This window comes from Ailuropoda melanoleuca, chromosome 8 (genome assembly GCF_002007445.2).
Source record: "Ailuropoda melanoleuca isolate Jingjing chromosome 8, ASM200744v2, whole genome shotgun sequence".
Classification (NCBI taxonomy): Eukaryota; Metazoa; Chordata; class Mammalia; order Carnivora; family Ursidae; genus Ailuropoda; species Ailuropoda melanoleuca.
The window spans coordinates 80,394,998-80,421,970 of record NC_048225.1 but is presented as its reverse complement, the minus strand read 5'-3'; the positions used below and the strand labels follow the sequence as shown (position 1 = coordinate 80,421,970).

The 26,973-nt window shown below is 45.2% G+C and overlaps 1 protein-coding gene across 2 annotated transcripts in view; it reads left to right on the top strand.

The window, feature by feature from the left end:
• Nucleotides 1–26,973, top strand: part of ASTN1 (astrotactin 1) — a 305,257-nt gene that overhangs the window by 110,289 nt on the left and 167,995 nt on the right. For both annotated transcript variants that reach the window (XM_034666761.1, XM_034666760.1), the window contains exon 2: nucleotides 8,194–8,381. In XM_034666761.1, coding sequence (XP_034522652.1) covers nucleotides 8,194–8,381 — 188 coding nt within the window. The remainder of the gene's footprint in view (nucleotides 1–8,193; nucleotides 8,382–26,973) is intronic.

The following is a 26,973-nucleotide window of genomic DNA, read 5'->3' as shown; positions in this document are numbered from 1 at the left end:
GGCTGCATTTTTCCGCCACAGGAATGTTTTCATCTCCATGGCTAGGTAAATAGAATGTTCGTGTAGTTGCTCGATTGCTATTCATGCCAGCACAGAGTAGCAGAGAGTGACCTACTTCCAGCAGCATCCATAGAAAACCTTGCTGCTTTCCATCAAGTCTGATTTTAAAATCTACCTTCTGTTTTTTTGCATCCTCTGCCCCCACTCAGCCCCGGAGACAACATACCGTGGACTATCAAGAGCCCTTATTTCTTTCTCTAATCATTCGTGCTTTCTGTGTTGGTTCATTTTAGTCCACCTTAAACCTCTTCTGGAAAAAGAGAAGGGGAGTGTGTGGTGAGGCTTAAAGGAAGTGAGCATTTCTGCTGTTTAAATGATCGCTCTGTAAGGTGGGGCTGCCGCGAGGGATCAGGTGACGTTTTCTTACTGAGACTACCCTAGTCCACATAAACATAAAAGGTGGATAACTCGTCAGAAACCATTGGGAGGCATCTATGTGTGGATGGTTCTTTTTTTTTGAGGACCACTGACTGGAGTTTCCAGAGGTTACTATCATGAGTTTCCATACTGTCAACCCTTAGTCTGTAAGTTGACAGGCTGGACTGAGCCAGAACCATCCCAGACTCCAAGAGGAAAGTCGGATTTGAAAAACTTCCACAGAGCCTTATCCAGTTGGTATGCAGAAAGACTCAGTCTGCACCTGATTCGGGGTACTAGAGCCAACTGTCATGTGTGGCTTTGGGTCGTGGAATACCATGGTCACAGCCAGGACGTCTTTGGAGACCTTCTGGTCCCATCATTTGAGGTTGAGAAAAGTGAGCTTCAGCAAGATTATAGCAGCCTGATTCTCCCAGCTCCCCCACCCAGTGCTCTGTTCAGACTGCCATTCCATTTCTCATCTCTAGATCATTAATGCTTTGAGGCGCTCTTGTTTTTTGAGAGTAAATGTCACCAAGCAGAGGAAATAGAAATTCAGTTATCCTTCTGGTCACAAGTGGAAATTTATCTTCCAAATCTGCAAGTCAAGAAGACTCTAGTTACTTGAAAGAGAGAGTCTTGAAATTTTAAGTCGTTTTGCTATAAAGTGTTTGCTTGCATAGCTCCGTGGCCTTGGCTCAAACCATGAGATGATAAGAACAGGCCCATGGCAGACAGCGAGTTGAATAGAGGAAGCACAATGAAGATTCCCATTCCCAGGCGGACTTTGAACATCTTGACAAAAGAATTTCCTGGCTATGTTGTCTCCCATTTTATTGTTCACTGAGCCAGGCCCCGTAGGCACAGACTTCAGGCAAGCAATTGGTGTTTCTGGCGTCTGTGCTGGTTAAATTCAGGCCCAGCAGGGCACCTTATCTTATGTGTTTCTCACTCTGGGCTGTGGGATTGTATCGTTTCAGAACTCCATTCCAGATGGTCCCCATGGCGAGAGGCGTAGAGGCCCAGCCAACTCGGCCGGAGGGACATCGCTTCTCTGGCTAGTCTCCTTTTCTTACTTCTCTTGACTTTGTCCTTCCTCTTTGCATTCTTCTCCTTTGTCTGCTCTTCATCTGTCCCTTATCTTTCTTCACAGATGGCCAGGACACTAATGTGCTGCTGTCATTATGTTACGGAACAAGTTGGGGTCTTTAGAGGCTGCCGTTCCAGAGACATTAAAGACTTGGGTCACGTTTGATACCAGGGTAAAGATTCGCAGGATAATTAGTGACCCTCTACTGTTATTAACCCCTGACTTAAGCAGGTTATTTTCTTACAAAGGTGTTGAAAGTTAATGCCACTGTTAATAGCTTCGTTGGAAGACCATAATGAAACCATGTGGGAAACTACACCAATCATCAATATCTTTCGAACTCTGAAACTGGGCAGGGCAGGGAGTAGGGTGGGAAGGAAAGTGAAAAAGAATGGAAGAAAGAGGGTAATTATATCACAGGCTTTCATAAGAACTAGGATGATCGGTAGGGGAAGAAAGGGATAAAGAAAGGGGGGGTAATTAGAAGGGGGAATGAAGCATGAGAGACTATGGACTATGAAAAACAAACTGAGGGCTTCGGTGGGGGGTGGGGGAATGGGATAGACCGGTGATGGGTAGTAAGGACGGCACGTATTGCATGGTGCACTGGGTGTTATACGCAACTAATGAATCATCGAACTTTACATCGGAAACCGGGGATGTATTGTATGGTGACTAACATAATATAATAAAAAATCATTAAAAAAAATATCGCAGGCTTTGATTGGTTATCTTCGTGATAGTCACTGATGGACAACACCCATTTGTTAGTCTTAGTTTGGAACAGTTGGCTTATTGCTGCTGAAGCCCTGAGCTTATAAGCTTCGTCACCTAGGGAAACTCGGAACAGCTGCTCACCCAGCACAGGTGGAGGGAAAGCTAGATTCCATTCTTAGAGATGGTCCCTTTCCCTTGGAACTTTTTCATGGGGCTATTCACAATATCAAATTTAACAGAATTGAAAAACAACCAAGCAAGACGGATAACACATAGATTACACCTCTCCAGTCCCCTACCAGCAGGGAGTTTCGTGGTAGTGCGTTTTGTCTTCAATTGATCGAGTTCTTTTCTAACTCTGCTCTGGGGAACCCCCTCAGAAGCTGTATGAGATTGGGTTTGGAGGAAGAGTTTCTAAGATTAACAGCAAGTTTGAGAAAATCCTGGTAGTCAGTCACGGCCATCAGGGGGTGTCACCCTCAACCTTGAGATACCGTAGGGTCAGTTTATCCGGTGCCTCAACGTGAGCTAAGAATTGACAAGTTAATGCTCCGTTTTGACTTGACCTCACCAATTGAGCAACCTCATTACCACTCAGCTGGATTCGGCTTGAAACCCAGCCTTGCCACGAGGGGAAAAGGGGCCGGGAAAGCCAGGACTGCTCGAAGCCACTCTAAGTTTCTCAACGAATGAAGGGATCTTTGAGAATTTCTCCATTTCAAATCCACATTTGACTTAAAATTGCCAAATTCTTTGAAGGAGGGCATCATGGATCTGCTGTTCAATGAAGCTGTCTTTTGGGGAAATTCTGTTGCTATTGTACTGTGTTAGCAGCTCAGTTCAGGGAAGCTCAGCGTGAGGGGCACCTAAAGAAGGGGCAGGGCACTTGGACGCTATGAGGAAGTGGTTATGTCTGGAGAAGGAACTTTCGTAGCAAGCTTTTGGTATCCTAAGCCAACCCCGCAAAGAGACAGTGTTACAAGTTCACAGCACACAAGCTAACTAAGATTAGAACAATGACTGAAGGGCCCCGTGGGTGGCTCAGTCCATTAGGTGTCTGACTCTTGATTTCATCTCAGGTCATGATCTCAGGGTCGTGGGATAGGGCCCTGTGTGGGGCTCCGTGTTCAGCAAGACTGCTTGAGATTCTCTCTCTCCCTCTCCCTCTGCTCCTCCCCCCTGCATGCATGGCTTCTCTCTCTCTCTCTCTCTAAAATAAATAAATAAATCTTAAAAGAATAATGACTAAGGCTGATTTAAAAGTGATTTTATCTCACTCTCCTCTGTGCATTTCCCCATCCCAGGTTATTCTCTTGTATGTCTCTGCTTGAGGTCCCATCTTCCGGGTTCCCTATTACATGCAAAAGCTCCAACATTTCTTCATTAGAAACCACATATCTGCACCAGCAGAACCTCTCTCACCATCCTGAGATCCAGTCTGAAAATAGGCCTGGCTCTTAAAGGCTCTGATGATATATCCCAAACCTCTCCGCCCCGTGCTCAGAGAGAAAGGGAGGTGGAGTGCAAGTTTGACCTGAGAAAAGATTGGACATTGTTTGGCACGTTGAAATGATTGTCTGTCTAGGTGGTCATGTGAAGCACACTGTTCTGGACTTAGAATCATGGAATGTCAAGTTACAGAAGGGTTCTGAAATTCTTCTATCCAGCTCCCTCTTATACAGATGAGAACACTCAGAGCTAGACAGCTTATTTAATGTTAGTCTAGACCTGGGTCTCTTGAATTCCAGTTCAGAATTTTGGTCCCTGCAGAATATAGGATCATGGTTACCCTGAGATTGGTACTGAGTCCAGTCGGTCTGCTACTCTCTTTCTGGGTCTTCATGATCTTTCTAAATTGTGGCCTCATTTGCTTCTCTGCTTATTAAAACCATGGGTGACTTTCCATTAGCTCAGAACTCAAACTGGCATTCACACCTTTCACCGTTGACATCAGTCTGCATCTCTAGCCTTGGTCTGTCCTCCACAACTCCTCTGCACAAACTCCACTTTCTGCCAACAGGCATCAACCTGCTGTTTCTCTGTACACATTGTTCTCTTCATCTGGACTTGCCTCCAGCACCTCTTCCCATTATATCCCTTCTCATGGGTTTCTGTCCAGCCAGGTACCACTCCCTCACTCAGCACTGCTGTTACTGCTTTGAGTACTTAGTCATGGCCATGTCTTCAGTCTCTTACTAGATCAAAGGCTCCTTGAGAATAGGGATCGTATATAGCACAGTTTGCTGAATGTGGCGAATAGCATGTGCTCCAAAAATCTTCTTTGTGTACAAGAATAAGTGGCGTCCTGGTTTCTGTGTGTTCCAGGCAGTTCCAGAATTTTGGGAGGTGCTGAGAGATGTGAAGCTTTTGTAGGGGAAGAATGGACATGCTGAAAGTAAGGACAACTTTCCCTTCCTGGAGATCTCGGTCCCTGGCTCAGTCTGAGCCTCTTCCGTAGCCCTCAGGAAGCCTTGCACTAGACTATCACCTCCCATCTGGGCTTCTTGGGAATCCAGGGAAGGCTTGCATTGGTAGAGCAATTTCTGACGTTCTTCTTGAGATATTCTGCTAACATCCAGACCAACTTGATACAGTGACGTTTCAAGCTCTGATCTCAACCCCACTGGTGATGACATTCACAAAACATGTATTGTGCCCTATGGTTTTTCATTGGTTGACCTAGGGCAGTTACGGCATAAGTAAATAAGTTCCTGGTTTAGCTTTTTAGTCCTCCCATGTCAGATCCTGCCAGGACAGGGGAAAAAGCCAAGGATGAAGCTATCATTCTGTAATTATCTTCAATTTTTAAAATGACAGGTGCCCTCATGGGCAGGCATGGTGCCCTCCTTCCTTCATCCTTTACCCTCTACAGTGAGTCTGGTCTGGGCTGAATCAGGATATCACTCTCCACGGGGATGGGCATGAATAACTCACAAAGATAATCAGAGGACTGGTCTGGAAGCCAAGGTCAGAGATTCTGTGCTCTCAGCTCACCTCCCCATGGGAGCGTTTCATCAATACCCCCACCACGCCTGTTCTTTCTTTGGTACCATTACTCCTTGGACCCTGGAGCGGAACGTCTTCCTCCTCAGATATTGGCTTGGACTGCTGATAGGCATGGGTTTCTCTTTGAGTTGATGAAGATGTTCTGGAATTAGAGTGGTGATGGTTGCACAACTTTGTGAATATACAAATATATTTTGAAAGGGTGAATTTTATGGCATGTGAATTTGATCTCAAGTTATAAAGAAGTCATGGAATACTAAGACTTTGCACAACAAATTAAAATATCGTGGCACAAAAACTCCTAGAAGACCACATGGACTCTGTCCTCAAGTGCTTTCTCTTCCCTGTGCTTGTGCAAAGGTCATGTCCGTCTGGTGTGTGGTGGGGGTGGAGGGGATCTGATAAGTTTTATCCCCTGTTCTGATTCAGGCTGGCATGACCTTGGTCTGGATATTTGCTTGTCCTTGCTTCCACAGGTAAAATGGAGATAATGAGCCTGGCCTTTTTGATGAGGGTCTCCTGGGAAATTAAAAAAAAATCAGTTTAAGCACTTTAGAGTTATGAGGTGCTAGATTCCTTCTGAAGAGTTACAGGAAGGGCTGAAGTGGCACCCAGCATGTGTGGAATTAATCCCAGGCTGGCTAAGAGCAGGTGTGGGTAGGAGGCTGCACATGTGTTGCTCTGAGTGACTTAATGACGGCGTTAGGTGCTCTATTAGGAGTTGTCAATGCTTGTGATTATTGGCCGTGGTGAGGAGACTATTGGGTTTCCACTGCAGTGGCAGGGAAGGGACTTGGGGGAAGGGTGTGTTTCCCAGGAGGAAGCTTCCTGGTGCTCCGAGGTGAAGGCTTGAGCGGTGGTTGGGAAGGGGCTTGTGATGGGGAGACTTGCAGTGACGTGTGGCAGGGCTGCTGGGAGGCATGCCCCAGGGTCGCTCTTCACCTGGAAGTCTGGAAGGCCTCCTTAGAGGCACCGTGAACTTGCGAGGCCTGTGTCACTCACTGCCTCACTCAACAAATGGGGCTGTGCCTACGGAAAACCAAGACCCGGATGCAGGGGGGCCTCCATTGTCCTATCCTCTGCCCACTGTAGCTTCCTGGCGGCTGGTGTCGGTCATTCCCCAGAGCATGGGCAGCCTACCGTCCTGAAGGGATGACAGAGTGCTCTAGGCGATTGGGCAGGGGGCCGAGGATGGTCTTGTCTGTGCTGTTGCTTCATCGTCCCTCACACACCCATTTACTCTTCTCCCTGGTCTGGCGGTTGTTGGGAAGAGGTGGGGAATACTATCCATATCTTCTAGGGAAGGCGAATAACCTGGGGCTCATATGAATTCTTCTCCCTGACCTACCCTGAGAGGACCAGACAGTATTCTTCTTCCCCCTCCAATTCTCCTATCAGTGTCTGAATGTCCTCTTCCAACTTCTCTCCCTTTTAAAAGGAAGTCCGCTCACCCTTCAAGGCCCAATGCCAGTATCTTCTTCCAAAATGCTACTTTTCTTCCCCTCTTCCACCCTCAACCTAGGCAAGGCCGCTCTCTCCGTCTATATTTCTGCATGGTGTCGTGCACACGGTGTAACACATTCACATTCACTCAGGGTGGGTTGCTTTGGAGAGCTTGTTGAGGGACTCATTTAGGTTAGTGCTACAGCGCGTAGAACAGTGCCTGGTGCATAGTACATGCCCATGGATATGGATATGTGGTAAGTGAATTAATGGATAAATATATAAGTAAATAAATAAAGCATGACATCATTTGTGCCCTCCTACAAATAGTGAACGATATTTATAAACTCCATAAATAGTTAAAATTGCTTCCCTCTTTATGGTGTGGTACTTGATGAGAATACTATTCTAAATGTGTCTTATTAAATCTTTTTTATGCCTATGGAATAATTTTTTTTGGTCAAAGGTGATAAATTTTGGGAGAAGAAGCCATGCCTTTTAAAAAATGAAATTTTATAAAGCCATGCATCTCCAAAGTGTGCTCAGCGGAATATTAGTTCCTAGGGTGGTAATAGTCGTTAAGGAAAAAAGAATTTGGGGGCCAAATGAAATTTAGGAAGGCTAGGTTAATCAGGTCTCTCTATTGTGGGATGTCGCAAAGCTTCCATATGATATTGCTCAGGAATATTAGCAAGAGAGACATTTAATAACTGCATACTTATAACAGTAGCTTAGCACCTGCAGTGTGAGGTACGTGCGTAGTCGGGTTTTGGTATTTTGTTATTCATCGTTGGTAATCGTCCACTGTCTCAGTCTAGAGCCCTGAGAGCAAGTGAGAGCTTCTGTCTGCGACAGGGGCCCACTTCTTCACCACCTTCTCCACACGCACCGCCTCTACTCTGCAGAGGAGAGAAACATTAAAGGGAATTAGAACAATACCTGCCACAGCAAGTATCACACATCTCAAGTGGGCTATGCAGCAAATGATTGTGGTTTTAGAAATATCCTGTGAGCCCCAGTGGCTCTGCAGTAACCTCTCAGGACTGTTCCAGACGGGCCAGTTCTCTGCACAGTAATTACCAACTCTCTCCTTGGTAGATTCACTGGTGTCTAGGAGTAATTGCTAGGGAACTCACATTTTCAAATTTACGAGAGGCAAACAACCTTGTATTTACCTCGGGGGGTTATCAGGGTATTCAAACTGTGCTGGGTAAAGGATGCTATTGATCATAGAAATATGGGGAAGAACTTGAATTTTCACCTTTGTGTTTTTCTCAATGGGTGAGAGCCTGGCTCACTAGATTATGGTGCAAAGACTTATGGGGTATCATTCTCTTTCTCAGGGCCTCTTCCCTTCCTTGAGTTTCGAAACAGCTGTAAACCTGACCTAACTCGAGCTGGAAGCCTTAGTTGTCTTTGCTGATGCTGGCTGATTGGTACCATTGTCTAGGAAGAAGATGAGTAAGATTCGGATTGGTCCCATCAGAATTCTGACCCGTGCCTTGGTGTTTGTCCTCTAGAGATCTCAGGGAACACAGAGGACATCCCTCTGGTGCGCTGGAGACAGCAATGGCTGGAGAATGGCACTTTGCTTTTTCACATTCATCACCAAGATGGTGCTCCCAGCCTCCCTGGACAAGACCCAACAGAAGAACCCCAGCATGAGTCAGCAGAAGAGGAACTGAGGATCCTGCACATCTCAGTCATGGTAAGAGCGGCATGGCTTTAGCCCCTTGGGCCATAGCCGATGTTATCCTGACGTGAAGAGTCTCGGTGCTGTAGACATAGCTCTACAAAACCCACAGCACAATGATCATTGATCATGTGGATAAGTAAGTGTCCCATTTGTGGGAAATGTCTCCACCTGTGGTGAAGCAAAAATTGCCATTATTTTTGTACCGCCCTTACCGAGCTGTTTTCTTTGGGAACATGCCTAGACACGGAGTGACTTTTACAAACAACAGACAGGATCGGATGGGGGCGGTGGGTTGTCTTAGAAAGGGGTTATTCAACTCGTATATCAGAATATCTTACAATAGTTGCTCCATACATGTCTGCGAAATGACTGAATTGCCAAGCTCCTTGCTGCTACCAAGCCCTTGTCTCTCTTTTCCCAGCTGGGAGGAAGTCAGCATTTGGCTTCCTCACCTCTTACAACGAATCGCATGTCAATACGTACTTGCCCTTCTCCGTAGCCTGGCTCTGAATGTCACCCTAGGCATCCCTTGTCCTATTCAGAAATTTGAGACCTCAAGAAAATGAGAAGATTCTTTCTAAAATTCTAGGAACTTGTGTTTTAGAATCTCACTCGAAAGGAAGTGCTACAATGGCAGGCAGGGGTTTTGTTTGGTGGTGCTTTGTTCACTGATGTATTCTTTGCACTTAGAACAACACATTCACATAGTTAATGCTTAATAAATATTTGTGGAAGAAATGAATGAATTTCCCCAGTGGAGATAGAAAATGCCTGTTCCACTTGTGGTAGATATTTTATGTATTAGTATTATGTTGGTGAAACCAAATACATCATTTGCTTCTAGGGTAGCCTGAGAGCAGGCTGAGGCTGGACTGACTCTTCCTGGGCCACATGTACGGGAAGGCATGGGTTGCCTCATGTTTATGAAACCATACAGAAGACCAATCTGGGTCTTGGTCTAAACTCTATTACTCTGGCACCAACACTACATGCTGTTCAGTTTTGTGTATCAGATCGGGAGAAACTGAGCACATTTTAGATATATAGAAATTTTCATCACCCAAATATTCGGCATTGAAAGTCCCCATAAAAGCTCTGATAAAATCTCAGAACATAAGTCTCCTACTTCTTCCTCAGCTGGTGTCCCCATGAACAGCTGGCTTGATACATTACCTTCATAGACACAAGCTACTTTATTTAAACTATATGGTCAAGAAAAGAATCCTTGAGGAGCAAATGGTAAACTGTGTTTAGATGTGCTAGAAGGCAGGCAGGTAAGTGAGATTGTTATGCCTCACATTTACGAATTAATTGAGGTTTCTGATATGGCACCGCCGCTACCTGTACATCCTTAATTAAAGACTCGCATTTCCTCTCTCAGGGAAGCTTGTCTTCTTTAAAGTAGCTTGTAGTTTCCAAAGAGTGGTGAGAGCAGGCAGATCAGTTGAATCAACGCTGGCATTGACTGGAGTGACAGATGGAGAGGCCACATTGTCTTCACATTTATGGTACCGTCTGACTGAAAAGAAGGACACAATGGTGGACTTCCCACCAGTCATTCCCATCCTCCCATCATTGTGGAAAGTAGACATTATCATGGATGGTTTTTGTTTTGTTTTGTTTCTTTTGGTCTAAGACCATTTCAAAGAATGAGTCATCACACTAAAGAAATGTTTAGGGTGTAGAACAGTGTCTAAAGATATCCAAGAACTAATATGGGGTGTGATTGTGTCTGAAAGAAAGACCCTGAATACAAGTGGTTAAGACAGGCAATGTGTCAGAAGGTGTGTTTGCTGGGGGCTGGGGGAGTAGTGTGAAGATCCACAGAATGACAGTCACATCTTAGTGTAGCAAAAATTCTACTTTCTGTCCTCAGAATGATGTGCTCCAGTAAGTTCTCTGGAGAAGTATATGGGTATATATGTATGTGTGTATATGTGCATGAGTGTTTGTGGGGGTGGTTGGCGGTGAGGATAGAAATGCGCCGATCAAGGATGCCAAAGGATTTGAGGACATGGTTGTGCCCTTAAAATATAACAACCCCTGCGAGAAGCCCTACATTACTAATGCTTTTTTGTTTGAGGCCCTCCCAAGCAGGGGTTAATGGAGCATGGGCACTGAAATGGAAAGAGAACAAAAGTCAGCCTTCAACCTGTCTCTGAAATCTTTCCTTCGTATGCTACTGGTCACCCATGGCAGACCAACAATGACGTTCTGTCTTCCAAATAAAATGGAAGAAATTATTCCTTCAGCTTTATTTTAGTTTATTTTATGTTATTTTTCATTAAGCTGGAGGGGAAGGAGGTTAAAAGTGCATGGGAAAAGGGTAGAGGTAAGGCAAGTCTTGTGTTTGTCTGTGGCTTGACTTCTTCGATGTGGATAGGCCCACATCTCTATGAAAAATTCAGAAAGGCCGTTGACCTCTGTAAGAAAATAAGAATCCCAAGGTAAAGTGAAGATATAATAAGCACTCCCTCCCATCCTTGTCAAAGATGGTGTGGTTAGTGGAGTCTCCTACAGCCCGGCTTGCCACCTTACCTTGCCCCATTCTCATTCCATGCCATACACTCTCTCACATCGCCTCTCCTATCCTTCACGTTCTTTTGTAGACACAGTTTCAAAGTCTAAAGTTGTGTGTCTGCCCTCAGCTTAGAAATCAAGCCTGAGGGTATCCTGTTTGAAGATGTCGTTCCTAGAATCTCTGATGGCTTCTTCTTGAGAGACTCAGGGACTGGTAGACTTTATCTGATACCCTTTATACCATATCCTTTGGAGTTGTAAAGTAGGCAGCCATTTGAGACATCTGGAAAGAGAGCATTATAAATGTCAGAAGATTTTGCAGTCCTTTGACTAGTAACGCTGTTGGGCAGCAGAATGCACTTACATGAAATTTTATTACCCAAACCCTGTTAGTTATGAAATGACAATAGCAGAGCTATTTTTCATTAACTATAACGGTCGATACTGATGCGGTTTTCGGTTTGGATCCAAATAACATAATTTGAAAAAGAGAGAAGTTAAGGTGATTATCAAAACATGAATACACCCAGCCTTTTCTCTCTTGTTAAGAAAATGTATATTTAAAAGCTTAACTGGTAATTCTAAATATTTCCAACATGTGCCGAGGGAATTAATGGTTCTGTGAAAACCTTTCGGTTTACATTTCTCTCATTTTGTATTTACACTTTTCTCATCCATATTGCCTCAATGCAGGGACAACTGTTTATTTTTACATTTTGCATTTACTGTGTTTAGTTTTAAACACAAAGTATAAGTAATGAGAGACTGAAAGGCAAAGGCAAACCTTTTCTGTATCCATGTGACACTCTATGAATGAGAATTGGTGAATTCTCTCTTACACTGTGCCCACTATAAATATACCATCAGCAAAATTGTGGGCTTGCAGAAAACCAATACCTCAGCTGGGAACTTGGCAATTTAAAACTTTGAAAAACCTTTTGCTTTTCTTATTTTTCAATCACATCCTAAAATTTTTGAATTATTTTTTCCAAAGAGGTACTCCTTCCCTTCTGAAATCGTATATTATTGCTCGGAGGGTCAAACAATGGGTTTTAACCTCCTGCATGATTGAAACGAGGCTGAAGAGATTTATTTTGAATTTTGCAAGATAATTGACATTTAAAACTACTGAGGTACACAGGGATACTCTTTTGCAAACTCTTGAACAAGTGAAAGCAAAATCATCAAATGAAAATTGATGTGTGAATTTAAATCCAGAAGTCAAAAGAATTTTTCAGTGATAAGCAAATTGTTTACTCCATAGAAGATCAGGTTTTAATATGACTTTACATTAGATATTCAGACTCTCTGGATTTAAATTTCCATTTTGTACTTTGGCTAATTTACCATGTGATCCACATTTTTCTCCTTAAAGTGTGCAAAGGAATTGAATGGTGCATAATAGCATTTTAATGTATTATCTACATATTTCATCTTTGTAATTAAAGATGGTAGTGTTAATAGACTTCCTATATGCATATAGGTTTGTTAAATACATTTTTCACAACAAGTAACCTTTCAAAAATGCTTCAGTTTGATATATATATTTTGTGGTGATAACTTCCACTGGTAGGTGATCTTTCATAGTTGAGCCTAAATTCTTAGGCACAATTCACAATTGTGGGAAAAAATAATCTTTGAGCATCTGTTGATCTCCCTGAGGCTTGTGTGACTAGAGCCCATCGCCAAAGGCTGGGTGACGCTGGAGACCACTAGTCCCAGCCAGTGTCTGCAGGCTCCTGTGGTCCCCAGCGCCTGGCTCCTTGGGTGTTTCTAGGCACCTTGTTTCTGGGAGCCCCAGGTGAGCCCTGGACACACAGTTTTCTCTGGGGAGCAACAGTGTAGAGAACAAGGTTCTGGGACAAAAGAGGCCACAGGTGCTACTGTGGAGTCCCAGTGTCCAGGAAATAGAATGGGCACTTCAGAGAAGTTCCATTCTGGGGATGTGAGACTTGGGCCAATCGGTGCAAAGCCGAGGGACCATACCTATGGGAGCCTCCAGGATGGTGTTTCCAGGACCGTAGACAATTGTGTGCATCCCTGCTCAAGTTCGTTCAGCTGCCTACGCATCACGTGTTACTTTGCTGGAAAAGTCTATACTGTACTCCTAGAGCTCGGCCACGCCAAAGGGCAGGGAAGGGCAGTTCTATGCACGGTCATTGCTATTTGCCACCAAGACCATCAGTTAATTATTAAGTATCTGGGGGCACAGGAGAGCTGGATGCTTTCTCTGTCCGTTCCTTTCGCCTTTAGCCCACCTGTTACAAAAGTTAATTAGCTAATTCATTAATGAGGGTCACTTTTATATCTCTTTTGTCAATTTTTATCATTCGCTCGGTTCAGCTGAGCATGCCCTAATTTATCAGGGCCAATCCTTCTGATCTTTAGAAAGAAATGGTGGAGTTTAGACATATCTTCTATTACCACGAAGTCTAGAACTGGAGTAATGATTGAGTCAGTCCGAAGAACTTTTCTAGCAATTCAAGCCATCTATCATGAGGCAGAACTGACTTTTGGTCATCCCCCCAACTTGCCAAAGCCATCGTTGTGTACTTGGCTTTCCGTTATGAAAATGGTGGGACTTTCCTAAAAGAATCAGCAAGATCCCTACAAACAAGACCTCCTCTCTCTTGGGTTGTTGCTGACAGACTGATGTTCGAAAGATGACATGCCAGGGCCCATTTGGGGGCCATCCCAAGTGCCGAGGGAGGGTTGGTTTATAAAACCTTCCCACCCGGCACCACGGTTTGGCTGTGCAGCCCTTGCCAAGGCACATCAGGTGCAGGTATGTGTAAGTCCATCAGCCATCCCAGTGGTTGAGGTATTGTGAGTACTAGTTGCCCTCCCGTGTTCCTGTAGAGGGGGCACTGGGGTGTGCAGGAAAGATACACTGGACTTAGAGTTGGAAGATGAACTCCAGAACCTGGCTCTACCACTTCAGGTAATCCACTGACCTTTCTGGAAGCTTCTCGCTTAATCTGTGAAATGGATACATTCACTGCTTGGCTTTTTAGTTTCAAAAAATGGAAATCCACTCAGGCCTTCTCTGTAATGGAGTTTGACTACTGAAATTCACATGGAGATAAGGTAGACAGGAATCTTCAGATAAAAATCCCCAGAGCAGAATTTCATGAAGCCGGGAGCTGGAAGATTGCACAGGGTCCGAGTCATGCTGTCAGCCCCCAGCCTCAGCAGTTTGTGGTTTGGCTCTTTGATGTCCATTTTCATTGCTCCTGTTGCCATGAATTGGTTCCTTTGTCACATCTATTCTGTAAATCTCGTCCCCATTTTGATGCTTTCAAGTGTTGGTACTATCCATTTACTCATCAGGTCACCTCACTTATGACCCCTCTTGATCCCTGCAGTTTTACAATGTTTCCAGCTTTGTCTGTGCAGCTCAGATTCCCTGCTTTCCTCCACGTATTCTAACTCCTCAGGGAGACAAGCAGAGGGACCAGCTAGTGACTGCAGTTCCTGTTTGTTCAGAGCTTTTCCTATCAAGTTATCCCATAGGAAGATGTAACCTTCACCTTCTCCTGTTGGCTGTCGTTATGGGGAGGTTGGCTTAGTAAGTGGCACAGAACGTGACTAGTCCTACTCCAGGCCCAGCTCAGAACCAGTTTCTTTAGCAGAGGCTGAGAAGCCATGATTCCATGATTTAACTGTTCAGTACAATGGGCATATACTAGTAGAGATGCTTGGAGGACCCAAGGATGCTGTCATCATCATCGTCATCATTATCACCATCATTACCATCATCACTACCATCATTGTCATCATCATCATCCACCATTATCAATACCACCATCATCATCATCATCACGATCATTACCATCATCACCATCACCATCATCACCATCACCATCATCACCATCACTATCACCATCGTTACATCATCACCGTCATCACTGTCATCACCATCATCACCATCACCATCACCACCATCACCATCACCATTGTTACATCATCACCATCATCACTGTCATCACCGTCATCACCATCATCACCACCAGCATCACCATCACCATCGTTACATCATCACCATCATCACTGTCATCACCATCATCACCATCACCACCACCAGCATCACCATCACCATCGTACATCATCACCATCATCACTGTCATCACCGTCATCCCCATCACCATCACCACCACCAGCATCATCATCATCATCATCGCAGTTTTATTTTCTATTTACCAAGTGCCAGACACTGCTCTAAGTACTTTCAATATATAGCCTTATTTTTTATTCTTATCACACCATGAGTTAGGGCTTGTTATCACCCCATTTTACAAATGATGGGACTGAGGGCCAGCCAAGCTAAGTAACTCACCTAAAGTTATGCAGCTATTAGGTACAGAGCCAGGATCTAAATTGAGGTAGTTGTCAGAGTCTAGACTCTATACTCTAAGAAGCACCCAGCTCCTATTCTGGACAATAGTGAGTGCCCGATATGTATTGATTACATGTTCTTTTACCAGTTTTTGTTGTTTTGTCCACTTTTGACAGCTGAGACTCATCTGACACTTTTCGCTATCGTTAATTCCAAACTAATAACTCTATGAGCACTAGGACCCACAACCAAGGTGGAATATAGATCTTTCTTCCTGTGGCTACACCAGGCAGCTAACCCCAAAAGCTCAGATTTGGTTCAGCTTGGCTACCCCCACCTGCTAACCTTGGCTTCAGCCACACCACTTCACAGCTGGCAGCAGGCGTATTGGCAGGGAAGGGAAGAGGGCAGTTAGGGACTTCCAGCTCTAAAATCGTGAAAGTCACAGAACAATAAACTTTGGCTTCTTTGTATGCATACTTTCACACTTTGCAGTAAGTTTTTAGAGACAAAAATTTAAAAAAAAGATTTAAGAGCATGATTGACCTATCATTGACTTAAAAGGGTCATTGACTCATTTATTCATTTAGATATTTATTCTTTACCAGTATCTCTCAGGCTTTGGGTATGTACACACACACACACACACACACACACACACACACACACGTATATCTACTAAGGAGATAGACAATTAATAAGACAACATTCTGCTTTCAAGGAACATTTAATCATATTATTAACACTTAATATCTGAGGATGGCCTCTGGCAGAACTGGGAGCCAGGTGGAGTGTTCTTTTCCATTTCTTTCCATGTTTTACTTCCTCTTTATAAGTTTGTTCTTCTCTTTCCTAAAGCTCATAGAGGCCTTAAGTTGCCCCCATTTCTCCAGATAGCAAGTAAAATAGCTAAGAGGCCACATTTTCACAAGGATACTATTTTTTAACAACATGATGTAATACTCTGTTCAGCAATTTAGCTCACTTGATATAGAAGCCAACAAATTACTTTTAAGTACTTAGTTCCAAAAATCCCTGAAGGTCCTTTTGAAAGCAGGAGTCATAATCTCTGTGGGGTAAATTGATCAGAAGAACTGGTAATACTCCTAGTAATGAAGCTCACATTTCCCTTACTATGTCCCAGACAATGAATGGGATCATTTTCATGCATAATATCAATCAACTCCCACAACAACCTTGTGAAATAGATAGTAATTCTCCCACTTTTCAGATGTGAACACTGAGACTTAAAGAAAGTAAATCATGGATCCAAGGTCATACAGGTGGAGCCAGGATTCAAGGCAAGTGTAACTGACTCCAGACTTCATTCTGCTAGGGTGGTGTTGCTGGGTGGTATCAGGGTCAACCAATTTCTCCAGTTTTCTAGGCTATGGGGTAATTTTGCTTCTTCTAGCTAGCACAGTAGAAACCCTTTCCCTTGATGAAAATTAGGAAAGCACATAGAAAACTGGGCAAGGTGTCATCATGGTGGAGTTTCCGAGCCACTTCAAAAAGTGAAGATTTGCACTGAACAAAGGGATTAAGCATTGCAAAGAAGCCTGGGGTAGGCTCTGAGCAAAGGTCATTGAGGAGCCAAGAAGCCATTCAAGACTGTAAGTCCCATGGTATTGAACTTTAGGGCGGTGGTTTATAGCAAGGCTTCGCTATCAGAGAGAACAGTTTATTTTTTTATTTTTAATTTTTTAAAATATTTTTAAAATATTTTATTATATATGTCAGTCACCATACAGTACACCCCTAGTTTTTGATGTAAAGTTCCACGATTCATTACTTGCACCATGTAATACGTGCCCTCCTTAATACCCATCACCAGCTTATCCCATTCCCCCATTCCCCTCCCCTCTGAAGCCCTCAGTTTGTTTCCCAGAGTCCCTAGTCTCTCATGGTTCATTCCCCCTTCTGTTTACCCCCCCTTTCTTCTTCCCTTTCTTCTACTGATCTTCCTACTTCTTATGTTCCATAAATGAGTGAAACCATATGATGATTGTCTTTCTCTGCTTGACTAATTTCGCTTAGCATGATCTCCTCCAGTCCTGTCCATGTTGCAGCTAATGTTGAGAGACCAGTTTAAATCCTAGTTCTACCACTTACTAGATTTTCTAGTGTCCTTGGGCAAATTGCTTAAATCTCTCAAAACTCACTTTCCTTATTTTTAAAATGGGAATGATAATAGATTCTGCTTCTTCAAGCTGTTTCGATGACTAAATGAGATGATTCTTACTAAGCACTTCCTACAGTGCCTGACCCATGGGAAGTGCCCAGTAAATATTCACCACGTAAACTCTTGGGGTGCCATGCAAGCTGGCTGTAACAATTCTGTGTGCCGTGTGTTACCCTGGGGCTCACTACCTTAGGGAGCCAGAAAAGCAGCTGGGATCATAGCAACCTTTTACAGGAGTCCTAGAGGAGTTGTCCTCGGGGACAAGACTTGAGGCAATTAAGGACCTCAGGGCAATAGAGCGGGCCTGTGACGAAGCTGGGACGTGGTCATATACATCTAGGGCATTATGAAGCCACTTCTGTTTCATTGTTTACAAGGTTTCCTAGCAACTATCCTATGGTTTGGGATGGTAATCCCAGCTCCAAACTTCCCTGGAAGAACTTCACTAATTTATTTATTTTTTTATTTATTTCCTCAAACCAAATGATGTCATTATGGGAATTCCTCCTCTGCTCTGGTATCTACATATACAAAAATTGTTGTTACTCACATTCATGACGGGAAAAAGAAGGCATAGACTGGTGGGTGACCTTCATGGCCAGCAGTGATGGAGAGACTCGGAGTTCTTATTCTGAAGGTTTTTATCTTTCCTCCAGCTTGAGCTACCTTCCCCTTGCTTCTGTCAGGGTCTAAAGTTTTGGGATTGTTTCACAGACCTGAAATTTGCCTTTAAGTCTGCCCTCAGGCCCACACTCCCGAGTGCTTGGTGGAGACAGAGTAGATTTACCCCAAAGATACAGACGTAGTGACGAGAAGGGCCATATGCACCCCAATGTTCATAGCAGCATTGTCCACAATAGCTAAATCGTGGAAGGAGCCGAGATGCTCTTCAACAGATGACTGGATTAAGAAGATGTGGGCCATATATACAATGGAATATTACTCAGCTATCAGAAAGAACGAGTTCTCAACATTTGCTGCAACATGAACGGGACTGGAGGAGATAATGCTAAGTGAAATAAGTCAAGCAGAGAAAGACAATCATCATATGGTTTCACTCATTTATGGAACATAAGAAGTAGGAAGATCGGTAGGAGAAGAAAGGGAAGAAGAAAGGGGGGGATAAACAGAAGGGGGAATGAACCATGAGAGACTATGGACTCTGGGAAACAAACTGAGGGCTTCAGAGGGGAGAGGGGTGGGGGAATGGGATAGGCTGGTGATAGGTATTAAGGAGGGCACGTATTGCATGGTGCACTGGGTGTTATACGCAAGTAATGAATTGTGGAACTTTACATAAAAAACTAGGGGTGTACGGTATGGTGACTGACATAATATAATAAAAAAAATATTATTTAAAAAAAAGAGTAGATTTGGGTATAATAGATGTGAGCAGCCATGTGCCCACAGAGAGAGCTTAATCCAGATAATGGCAGGAAATTAGGCCAGGGGTCTGGGAAGAGCCAAATGATAAACATTTCAGCTTTGCAGGCTGTATGAAGTCTGGTCAACTACCCAACCCTTGCCGTTTAGTGCCAAAGTAACCATATACAATAAGTATGGATAAATGTGGCTGTGTTCCAATAAAGCTTTATTTACAAAACAAGCAGTGGGCTTCATTTGGCCTAGAGGCTATAGTTTGCTGATCCCGATCTAGTCCATTCTCTTTTGTCTACAGATCCTAAACAGAGACTAAAACCTTAACAACTCAGGGAAGTGATAGGGTCCCATTTGCAAAGTGAAAGATAATAGTTTGCTAGTTTAAGTCAGACTACTGTAGATTGATTATAATTGTCACTTAAAGCAGGCATTGCCAAAGATTGTTCTTGCTACAAATTCAAGGCACAAATTCAGGTAAAATGCAAGCTATTAGCCTCTCCTGAGAGGTATTGATGGGTTTAGCAAAGACAAAGTTGATGAAAACAAAAATATGCTTAGACTTGACAAGAGAATTATAAACAAGATGCCGATTAGGAAATATGCTAATTTTTTTTCTTCCCTGTGAAGCTGATGGCTCCTGCTTGGTTTCAATTTTGACATACACAGTTGACTTTTGTGAAATGTTGAGATATGTTAAAACAGCCCCTCAGACTGAAATACCTAATATAAGTGTACATGCACGGAGAGAAATAGATTATGCTTCCAGACATGTCACGATGCATTCGGTTTGTGATACGTAAGGACTTTAGGAGTTAGTGGTGGCTGTCTGCCTGGCTTATGAGGCTGAAGGTGGACGAGGCATTTTAAGCCCTCACGTCATAAAAACGCCTTATCGCATACCCTGTCAAGTTCATGCTCAGGTTCATTGGAAGTCCTGCCTACACGAGAGAGTGATGTCAGTAGCTCTCCTGCAGGGCCCTCAGGAGTCTCCATGGCACATCTGAGGAGGTCAGGAGCCTCCTGCTGCTGCTTTGCTATTTATGATCTTCCCGATACCTCTGCCACTGCTGCTGACATCCGTGAATAGCAAGAGATGAGTCAAGTAGCCTTCTAACTTGGGAGAATCAGATGTTCAGTTAATTGATAGATTGACTGTGGCCGACAGCGGGGGGGGGCGGGCTTCGTGGAGCAGGAGCGGGGGCTTCTGGGCATGGCTCCCAATGCCAGAGTTTGCTTAAGGTGAACACCAGGGGAGTTCTGCTGCCCCCTAAAGCACCGTGAAGAAGACATGGGATCAGACAGCAGGTGTTTGTTGAAGGGCTCAACCATTTGTTTCCTTCCTTCCTATACCTTGTCTGAGCAAGAAGATGGAAGGCTTTGGGGCTAATACATATAAGCATTTGCGATGTGGGAATTTGATGTTTCTGGAACTTAGACACTTTCTTACGAAGTGAGGTAAGCTGCCACACAGAGCAAATGCAGGAGGGTTTGTTGATTTGATGTGATTCTTTTTACCCCCTAAATGTTGTGGAGTCAGTTCACCGGCCCTGGGCTTTGAGCTGGCCGTGTTAGGGCTCTGCTGGCCCGAGCAGGTGGACTCAGCACCTGAGAGTTCCAGCCCACCCCGGGCACGACCGCCTCCCTTCGACTCCGCCTGTGGCTGGGTGGGCAGCACCCACGTGTCCCAGCCAGGGCTCTGCCCAGCACTTCCGGAGCAGAGGGAGTCAGCTGGGCTGTACTCATCTAGACTGCATTTTCTCTTCTTCCCTCCACAGTGATAAATACTTGGCTAGGGAGATAACGCTGACCACCGAACTAGAAGTCAGGACGCTTTTGTGATAGGCCTTTTCCCCACGAAGGTCTGTGAGACTGCAGGCAGACGTCTTCACCTTCCAGAACCTGTTTCCCCAACTGTAAATGAGCGTTCTCAAAACTTTAGGCATTCAGATTGTGCCATATTTTTTTTTCCAACCTATACTTGTATTCTCTGAATATTTTTATTTAAATTGGCTGGCTTTTCCAGTTTGAACTCATTTTAGCCTTAGATGAAAACGCCAATAAAATCATGGGTTTGATGTTACCGTTAATTATTTCAGTACAGGTTAGGAAAAATACTATTTTATAAAATAATAAAATTAAAATGTCTCCCACTTTGGCCAGCCGTTGGCATGGCATCGACCAGGAGCATGGATGGGCTGTGGGCACTGTGCCTTGGGAACCCCAGGTGGGATGAACTTGCAATTTGCCTCCAGCTCTGACATTCTAGGAATATGAAAGTGAAGGACGTGAGGGACACTGGCAACCCCTGGTTAAAACAGACTTCAGAGTAATACGCAGAGAAGCTCTATTCTGTTCCCTGCAGCAACTCTGCTTTCCTTTTTTCCCTTTATGAACATGAGATGATGGTCTATGGGGAAATGGCAGGTTTATGTGCCTATAGGTGGGGCTGAATAGAGGCGGTTCTGCTCTGGGAGAAAGCTGGCACTTTGCACCGTGCTGACCTGTTGCAAGGAGTTTGGTGGCTCTGTGAGACTTCTCCCGTGGCCCAGTGGGGCCTCTCCTCAGGCACCCTAGGATTTGCCGAGCTGCCGGCCCAGGGCCTCTTGTGCTCAACCAGCTCACTCCTGACAGTCTCCATGGAATGTCCTGGATGTGCCCCCACCTCAGCTGGGGGAAGTGCTCCAGGAGCCCCCCGGGGTGGGGAGGGGAGCTGCAGGATGGAGTGGCCCCTGGCCCACGAGACGGAGCCATCCTGTGAAGGGCCCACAGCCTGCAGTTGGCCCTGTAGGCGCAGACTCACCTCCAGAGCCCTTGTACTCTCAGAGGATGCTTCTCCTTCTATCCACGATGACCGTGATGGAGCCGGAAGTGCAGTTGATTCTGACCAGCACAACTGAGTTGTGGTTTTACGTGTCTTCTGCACCTGATTGCTTCTGTGGCCCTGGGAGCTGTGTCCTCAGGACAGCAGCTGTGCTTAGGGGAAAAAGTCTGCTTCAGAAGGAAAATTCCTGCCAAGGTAGTGGTTCTGCCTTGTCAAATAACAGTTCCGGGACCTGCAGGGCACCTTCCAGGCTTCCTTCCACGTGGGCCCTGCCACATCTCCGGATATCGTCTGGATAAGGGCGAGTTAAGTCAACGCCACCATTTCTCTCGTGGGAAGGAGAGGTCGTCTCTGGTCTCTGAGGCAACGGAGCCTCGCCGTCTTCCTCCCCTGCTTCCTCTTCTGCAGGCCCTTTGTGAGTTCCTTGGCCTCTTTGATCAAACTTGCATCTGATGTTCATTTTCACCTGATTTCATCCAATGAAAAAAGTTGGAGTGGGAAGTGGGCCATGTAAATATTCCTGTGTGATACTGTGAGCACATTCAAAGGGCTGTTTCTGCATCCAGAAATTTTCACCAGCATCTGTGTCAAATGCTGCCTTACCCAGCTAATATCCTTCCAGGTCACTAGGGTTGCAGAGAAAGAACAGTCAAAAGGAGAAAAATAGTTATTTCACTGGAAAATAACTGCATTTTATTATTTGGGGACAGAAGGATCTCAATCTTCCTCCTCCTGCTTATTGTGCAGGACCCTCTTCTCCGTGCCCTTCTGCTCACTGTGCCTGCCCCTGCCATGACCATGGCATTGTCCTCTTGCATCCCCCCCTTCTGCTCCATGTGTATGCATTCAAATCTTACGTCTCTTTCAGGTCCTATTTCAAATGCGTCCACCTGGCCATCTCTCTGCATCTTTCAACTAGAGACCATGCCTCCCCTTGGTTTCTTATAGCTGGGCCTACAGGAAAGCTTCTCCGAGCCTCTCTTCTGGCTAGTGTCTGTTTCCATCCAAAAGCGATTTTGATGAGTCTCTTCTTCCCTACTAGACTCCAGACTCTGAAATGGCAGGATCTGGTTGGAGTCTGATTCATCGTTATATTTCTTACAACTACCAGCACAACACTTCACACAAGGAACATCCCCAGTTGGTGTTTGTGAAATGAGTAGAAATTGTTTGTATCATGTTTTTTTTTTCACTTGGTCCTTGTAAATGTCTCTGTCCCTGGCCTTGGCATCTCTCCCACCAGCTTCTGACTTCACATATCTGTCTAGGTGGTCCATGTGCATTTTGAACAAGACGGGTCAAAGGAAACGCATCCTCTGTCTTCCTGAAGGCCCTCTCCACCTCCAGCGTCTCCCATGGTTCAAGGACCACCAACACAGTCTCCCAGCCTAGGTCCCCCTCCCTCTCTCTCCCCACTCATTCAGTCCAGCATCAGCCTCTGCTCATTTTCTTTTCTGAATGTCCCTGGAAGCCCTCTGTGCCTCCCCCTGACCCCCAGGGCAGACAGGCCCCCATCACCTCTCACCTGTTCATGCTGCCTTCTCACTTGGTCCTCCCAGAACGTCCATCTCCCTGCCACCAGGCTATTCCTGATAAAATGCAGCTTGGACAGTATCATCTTGCTGGTGAAACGCCTCGAACAGTTCCCTCCACTCTGAAGGGCCAGTTTCCAGGTAAACCTTTCATGAGCAGCCCTCATCTCCTACCATGCCTTGGTTTCCACTCTGTGCGAGCCACGCTGACCAGCTCAGTCATCTTGCCTCGATCTTCTTTGCTGTGTCACGCATCTATGATTTCATTAATGTGTTACTTTTGGCTTAAAATGTCTTTCCTCTGCTCTGAGCGGGGTCACTTCTAACTGCTCTATAAAATTCGCCCATGACTTCCCTGGGAAATGTCCCGACCCCCTTTCCTCTAGGCAGGGGTGAGTGGTGCTGTGCAGTCCCCAGAGCACGCTCCAGCCGTGGTTCTCATCGTCTGTGTGTGAGGCTGTCTCCCCAAATGTGAACTTCTTCGGGGGGGAGGCGTAGGGTGTTCCACATGTCTGCATCCTAGCAGAGTGCCTGGCCTTTGGTAAGAGGCCAGAAGGGACCTTGGAATGAACGGCCATCTGCACAAGGAAGACTGAGCAAGGGCTTTTCTGACACACAGAAACCTGGGGCTCAGAGGGTTTGTTCAAGCGCTAAGTGGCTGGTAAGTGGCGCTGGTGGGGACAGGAGCGGGTGGTCAGTCAGCGCACCTGCCCCTGTTTTGCAGGACTTTCAGGGCACTGTTTTATTCAGGTCTCCTCTCTGGCAGTGTCGCTTCCTCCTCCCCACGAACCATCACTTCCCTTCCTCCCTTCACATAATCCTGGAGCAGGAAGTTTAGGGAAGACTGTCCTACTACACACCAGAGCTGGCCAGGTCACAGGGCCATCTTTGTCTGTCTGTCTGTCCATCTATCAGTGATCATCTACCAAATCTTTAAGACTGGTATTTAGTTGATACTGAGCAAAATCACCGTGGAATATTTTCAGAGGGAGGTCTTCAGCCTTGAGTGCTCCAGGCATGGCTTAAGGACTGGGGTGGTGTCCCCTTGTGTTACAAATTTAGAGGACTCCTCCCCAGACCGGCCCGCCTCTGGGCAAAGGGCTCCTCAGCTTTCCTCTTTCTCTTTCTTCTTTCCCGTCTTCCTCTGCAGTTCTGGGCCATGGTGTCATGTCCCCATCAATTGTCAAGTATGGCAACTGAATTTGATACCAACAATGGTGAAGTGCCGAGATTTGTGAGTGGTTTCCTTTTCTCCATCAGAGTGGAGTCTGTATTATAAATGCCTTATAATAAGGTCGTTCTCACTCAGCTTGCAGTCTGGTCTTATTTCTTGATGGAGAGAGAAAAAAACAGTTACACCTGGTACTGGGTGTGCTGGGGGGTCTACCCAGCTTGGAGCCGTCATCTGTCATGGTGTGGTGGTAGAGAAAACTGTTGGCAAGCGCTGGCCCCGACAGCGTGTGGCCCTCTTGCTAAGGTGGATATACTTGCCACGCTACAGAATGGAGTTAACGAGAACTTCTCCATCCTGCCTGCAGTCCCTCTGCAGAAACAGAAATATAAATGTAAATATATGTGCATACATAAATACAGATAATGTCTATATTAATGAAAACAAAAATGAAAGCTTTTGTTTCCCAGAGAAGGGACTTTCTTTACACCATTCCTTTTGTAAAGCACGCAGTACGGTTTTTCCCATAATTAGGTGCTAAATAGATGTTTTATAACTGGACTTAATGTGGTGATCATTTCCAGTATATACAAAAATCATTATGTTGCACACCTGAAACTAATATAATGTTGCATGTCAGTTATATCTCAGTAATAAAAAAAACGTGGTGACAAATTTCTTTAACCTCTGGTGGTGAGACTCTATTCGTGAAGAGTTCCGTGGAATACAGCAAGAAAGTCAGATCCAAATACAGGCCTGTTTGTTTTTCCAGAAAAAAAAAAATCCCTGTTGATTTAAGTGAGGCCCCTGGCATCTCACAGCAGCTTGCTGAGGGTACAAAAAGGTATGAGTAGGAATGAGGTTGGATAAGTAGAAACCATCGTGCTTTCTGAAAGCACAGCTAATATCCTGTGGGTGATGGGTCTGGAGCTTGGACCTCCCATCTGAACATCCTTGCGGGTGAGGAAGCTGGCATCTACTGCAGTTGACTTCTTGCTGGGAGGCTCTGCAGATGAGGGAATGTCTCAGGACTGGTGGAGGAGCCCGCAGAGAGGCATGAAGATGGGTTTCCAGAAGGAGGCCTTAAGTCTGAGTCGATAAACAGCATGGAAGTCATGCTATTTTTGCTTTATCAACCTGGTCAAGCCAGCCTCCCCATAATTAATCAAGCAGAGCCTGTCTTTGCTGAGGCTGGGGCTGTAGTAAGTTTTTAAGCCAGGGTCTCTGACTGCAAGTGCAGTCAGAGCTGTGAGATAGGACACAGAAGAATTAGGGATTAAAGATTAATTAAGAAATGCCCATGTATGCTTTTGGAGTGGGGAGAAAACAACATGTCTGCAGATTGGAGAAATCAAAGTCGGTTTTGGGAAGGAGAGAGACTTCTGGTGGGGCTGTGGAAGGGCATGAGGGGCTGAGGCAGAGGTGGAGAGAGGGAGGGCATGTCAGGGAAGGAGAGGGCAAAGGCTCAGGGATAGGTATGGACACGCCCTGTTACCCCATGCCTGTGTCCCCTCTCTCCTTCCCTCTCCCCCTGCTTCCTCTCAACCCTCCCTTGCTCTCTCTCTCCCCCCCTCTCTCTTACAATAACACTGAATCTTAAGAATAGAAAAAATAAATCACCTCTATTAAAAAGTGGAAAAATGAAATCCCATGAACACTGTGATCTGAATTAAATCATAATGATGCTGCTGGTTGGCTGGGAATGGCCCCCACGGGGTCAGCAACACATGCCCACCCCAGTTACAGAATAATGCATTGTCTGGAAAGATGATGTCTGTCTCATCAGTTGCCTTGGAAGCAAGAACCCCTGACTGTCTTTGTATCATGGGAGAGTCTCTGGCCAGATCAGGCTGACCTGTGGATTCACACTGCATGATCCAGCCACTGATCAGTAAATTAGAACTGGATCAGAGTTGGGCATTTTGTTACTTTCCCTGGGGGGAGAGCAGGGGTGGCTGGGACTCTGCTTCCAGCTTCCCTCTGCTCAGACCCATCTTTGGCTGGTGAGCCCAAAAGCCTGGTAGATGTGACTAGCATCTGGCTGGGAAGAAAATGAGCCATGGACAGCTAGCGAAGAAATCGAGTCACAGGTGTCAGGTTCTGTAGTCAACCTCATCACCTCCCCCTCAAAAGCCAAACACAAGGGAGAAATCGTGGAAAACCAGAAGAACAAAGCTGATATCATGCGGAGCTGGGTGGGTGGGATGCCAGAGAGGGAGGAGGCAGAGCGGGGTAACTTTTTTTTTTTTTTTAATTAATGATGGGAAGCACTTGAAGACTTTGCAGTGGCTTTGCCTGCAAAAATGTGATTAGCCAAAGACAATATGCTGCTGATGCTGGAGCTGGTAGTTGAAGGAAGCCTGCCCTAATGAGAACATCAGTGTCTCACTCAGATTGCCTTCTCAGACCAGACCTCTTCTCCAGATTTTGTGCTTGATTAGTTCCAGAGAAAAATCGAATTATAATAATTTTTTAAGAGGGAGAAATAAGAACCACGGCACTTAGCGTATGGCCCAAGAGGAGACTCTTTTGACTGTCAGTCTTCCCTCTCCCTCCCCTCTTTGATACCAGACAAAGCTTGTTGGCAAGAGCGAGAGGTTTGGAAGATATCTTGGCATAGGGTATGCTAATTGTATTTGTACGTCAGCGACTCTGCTCCCTT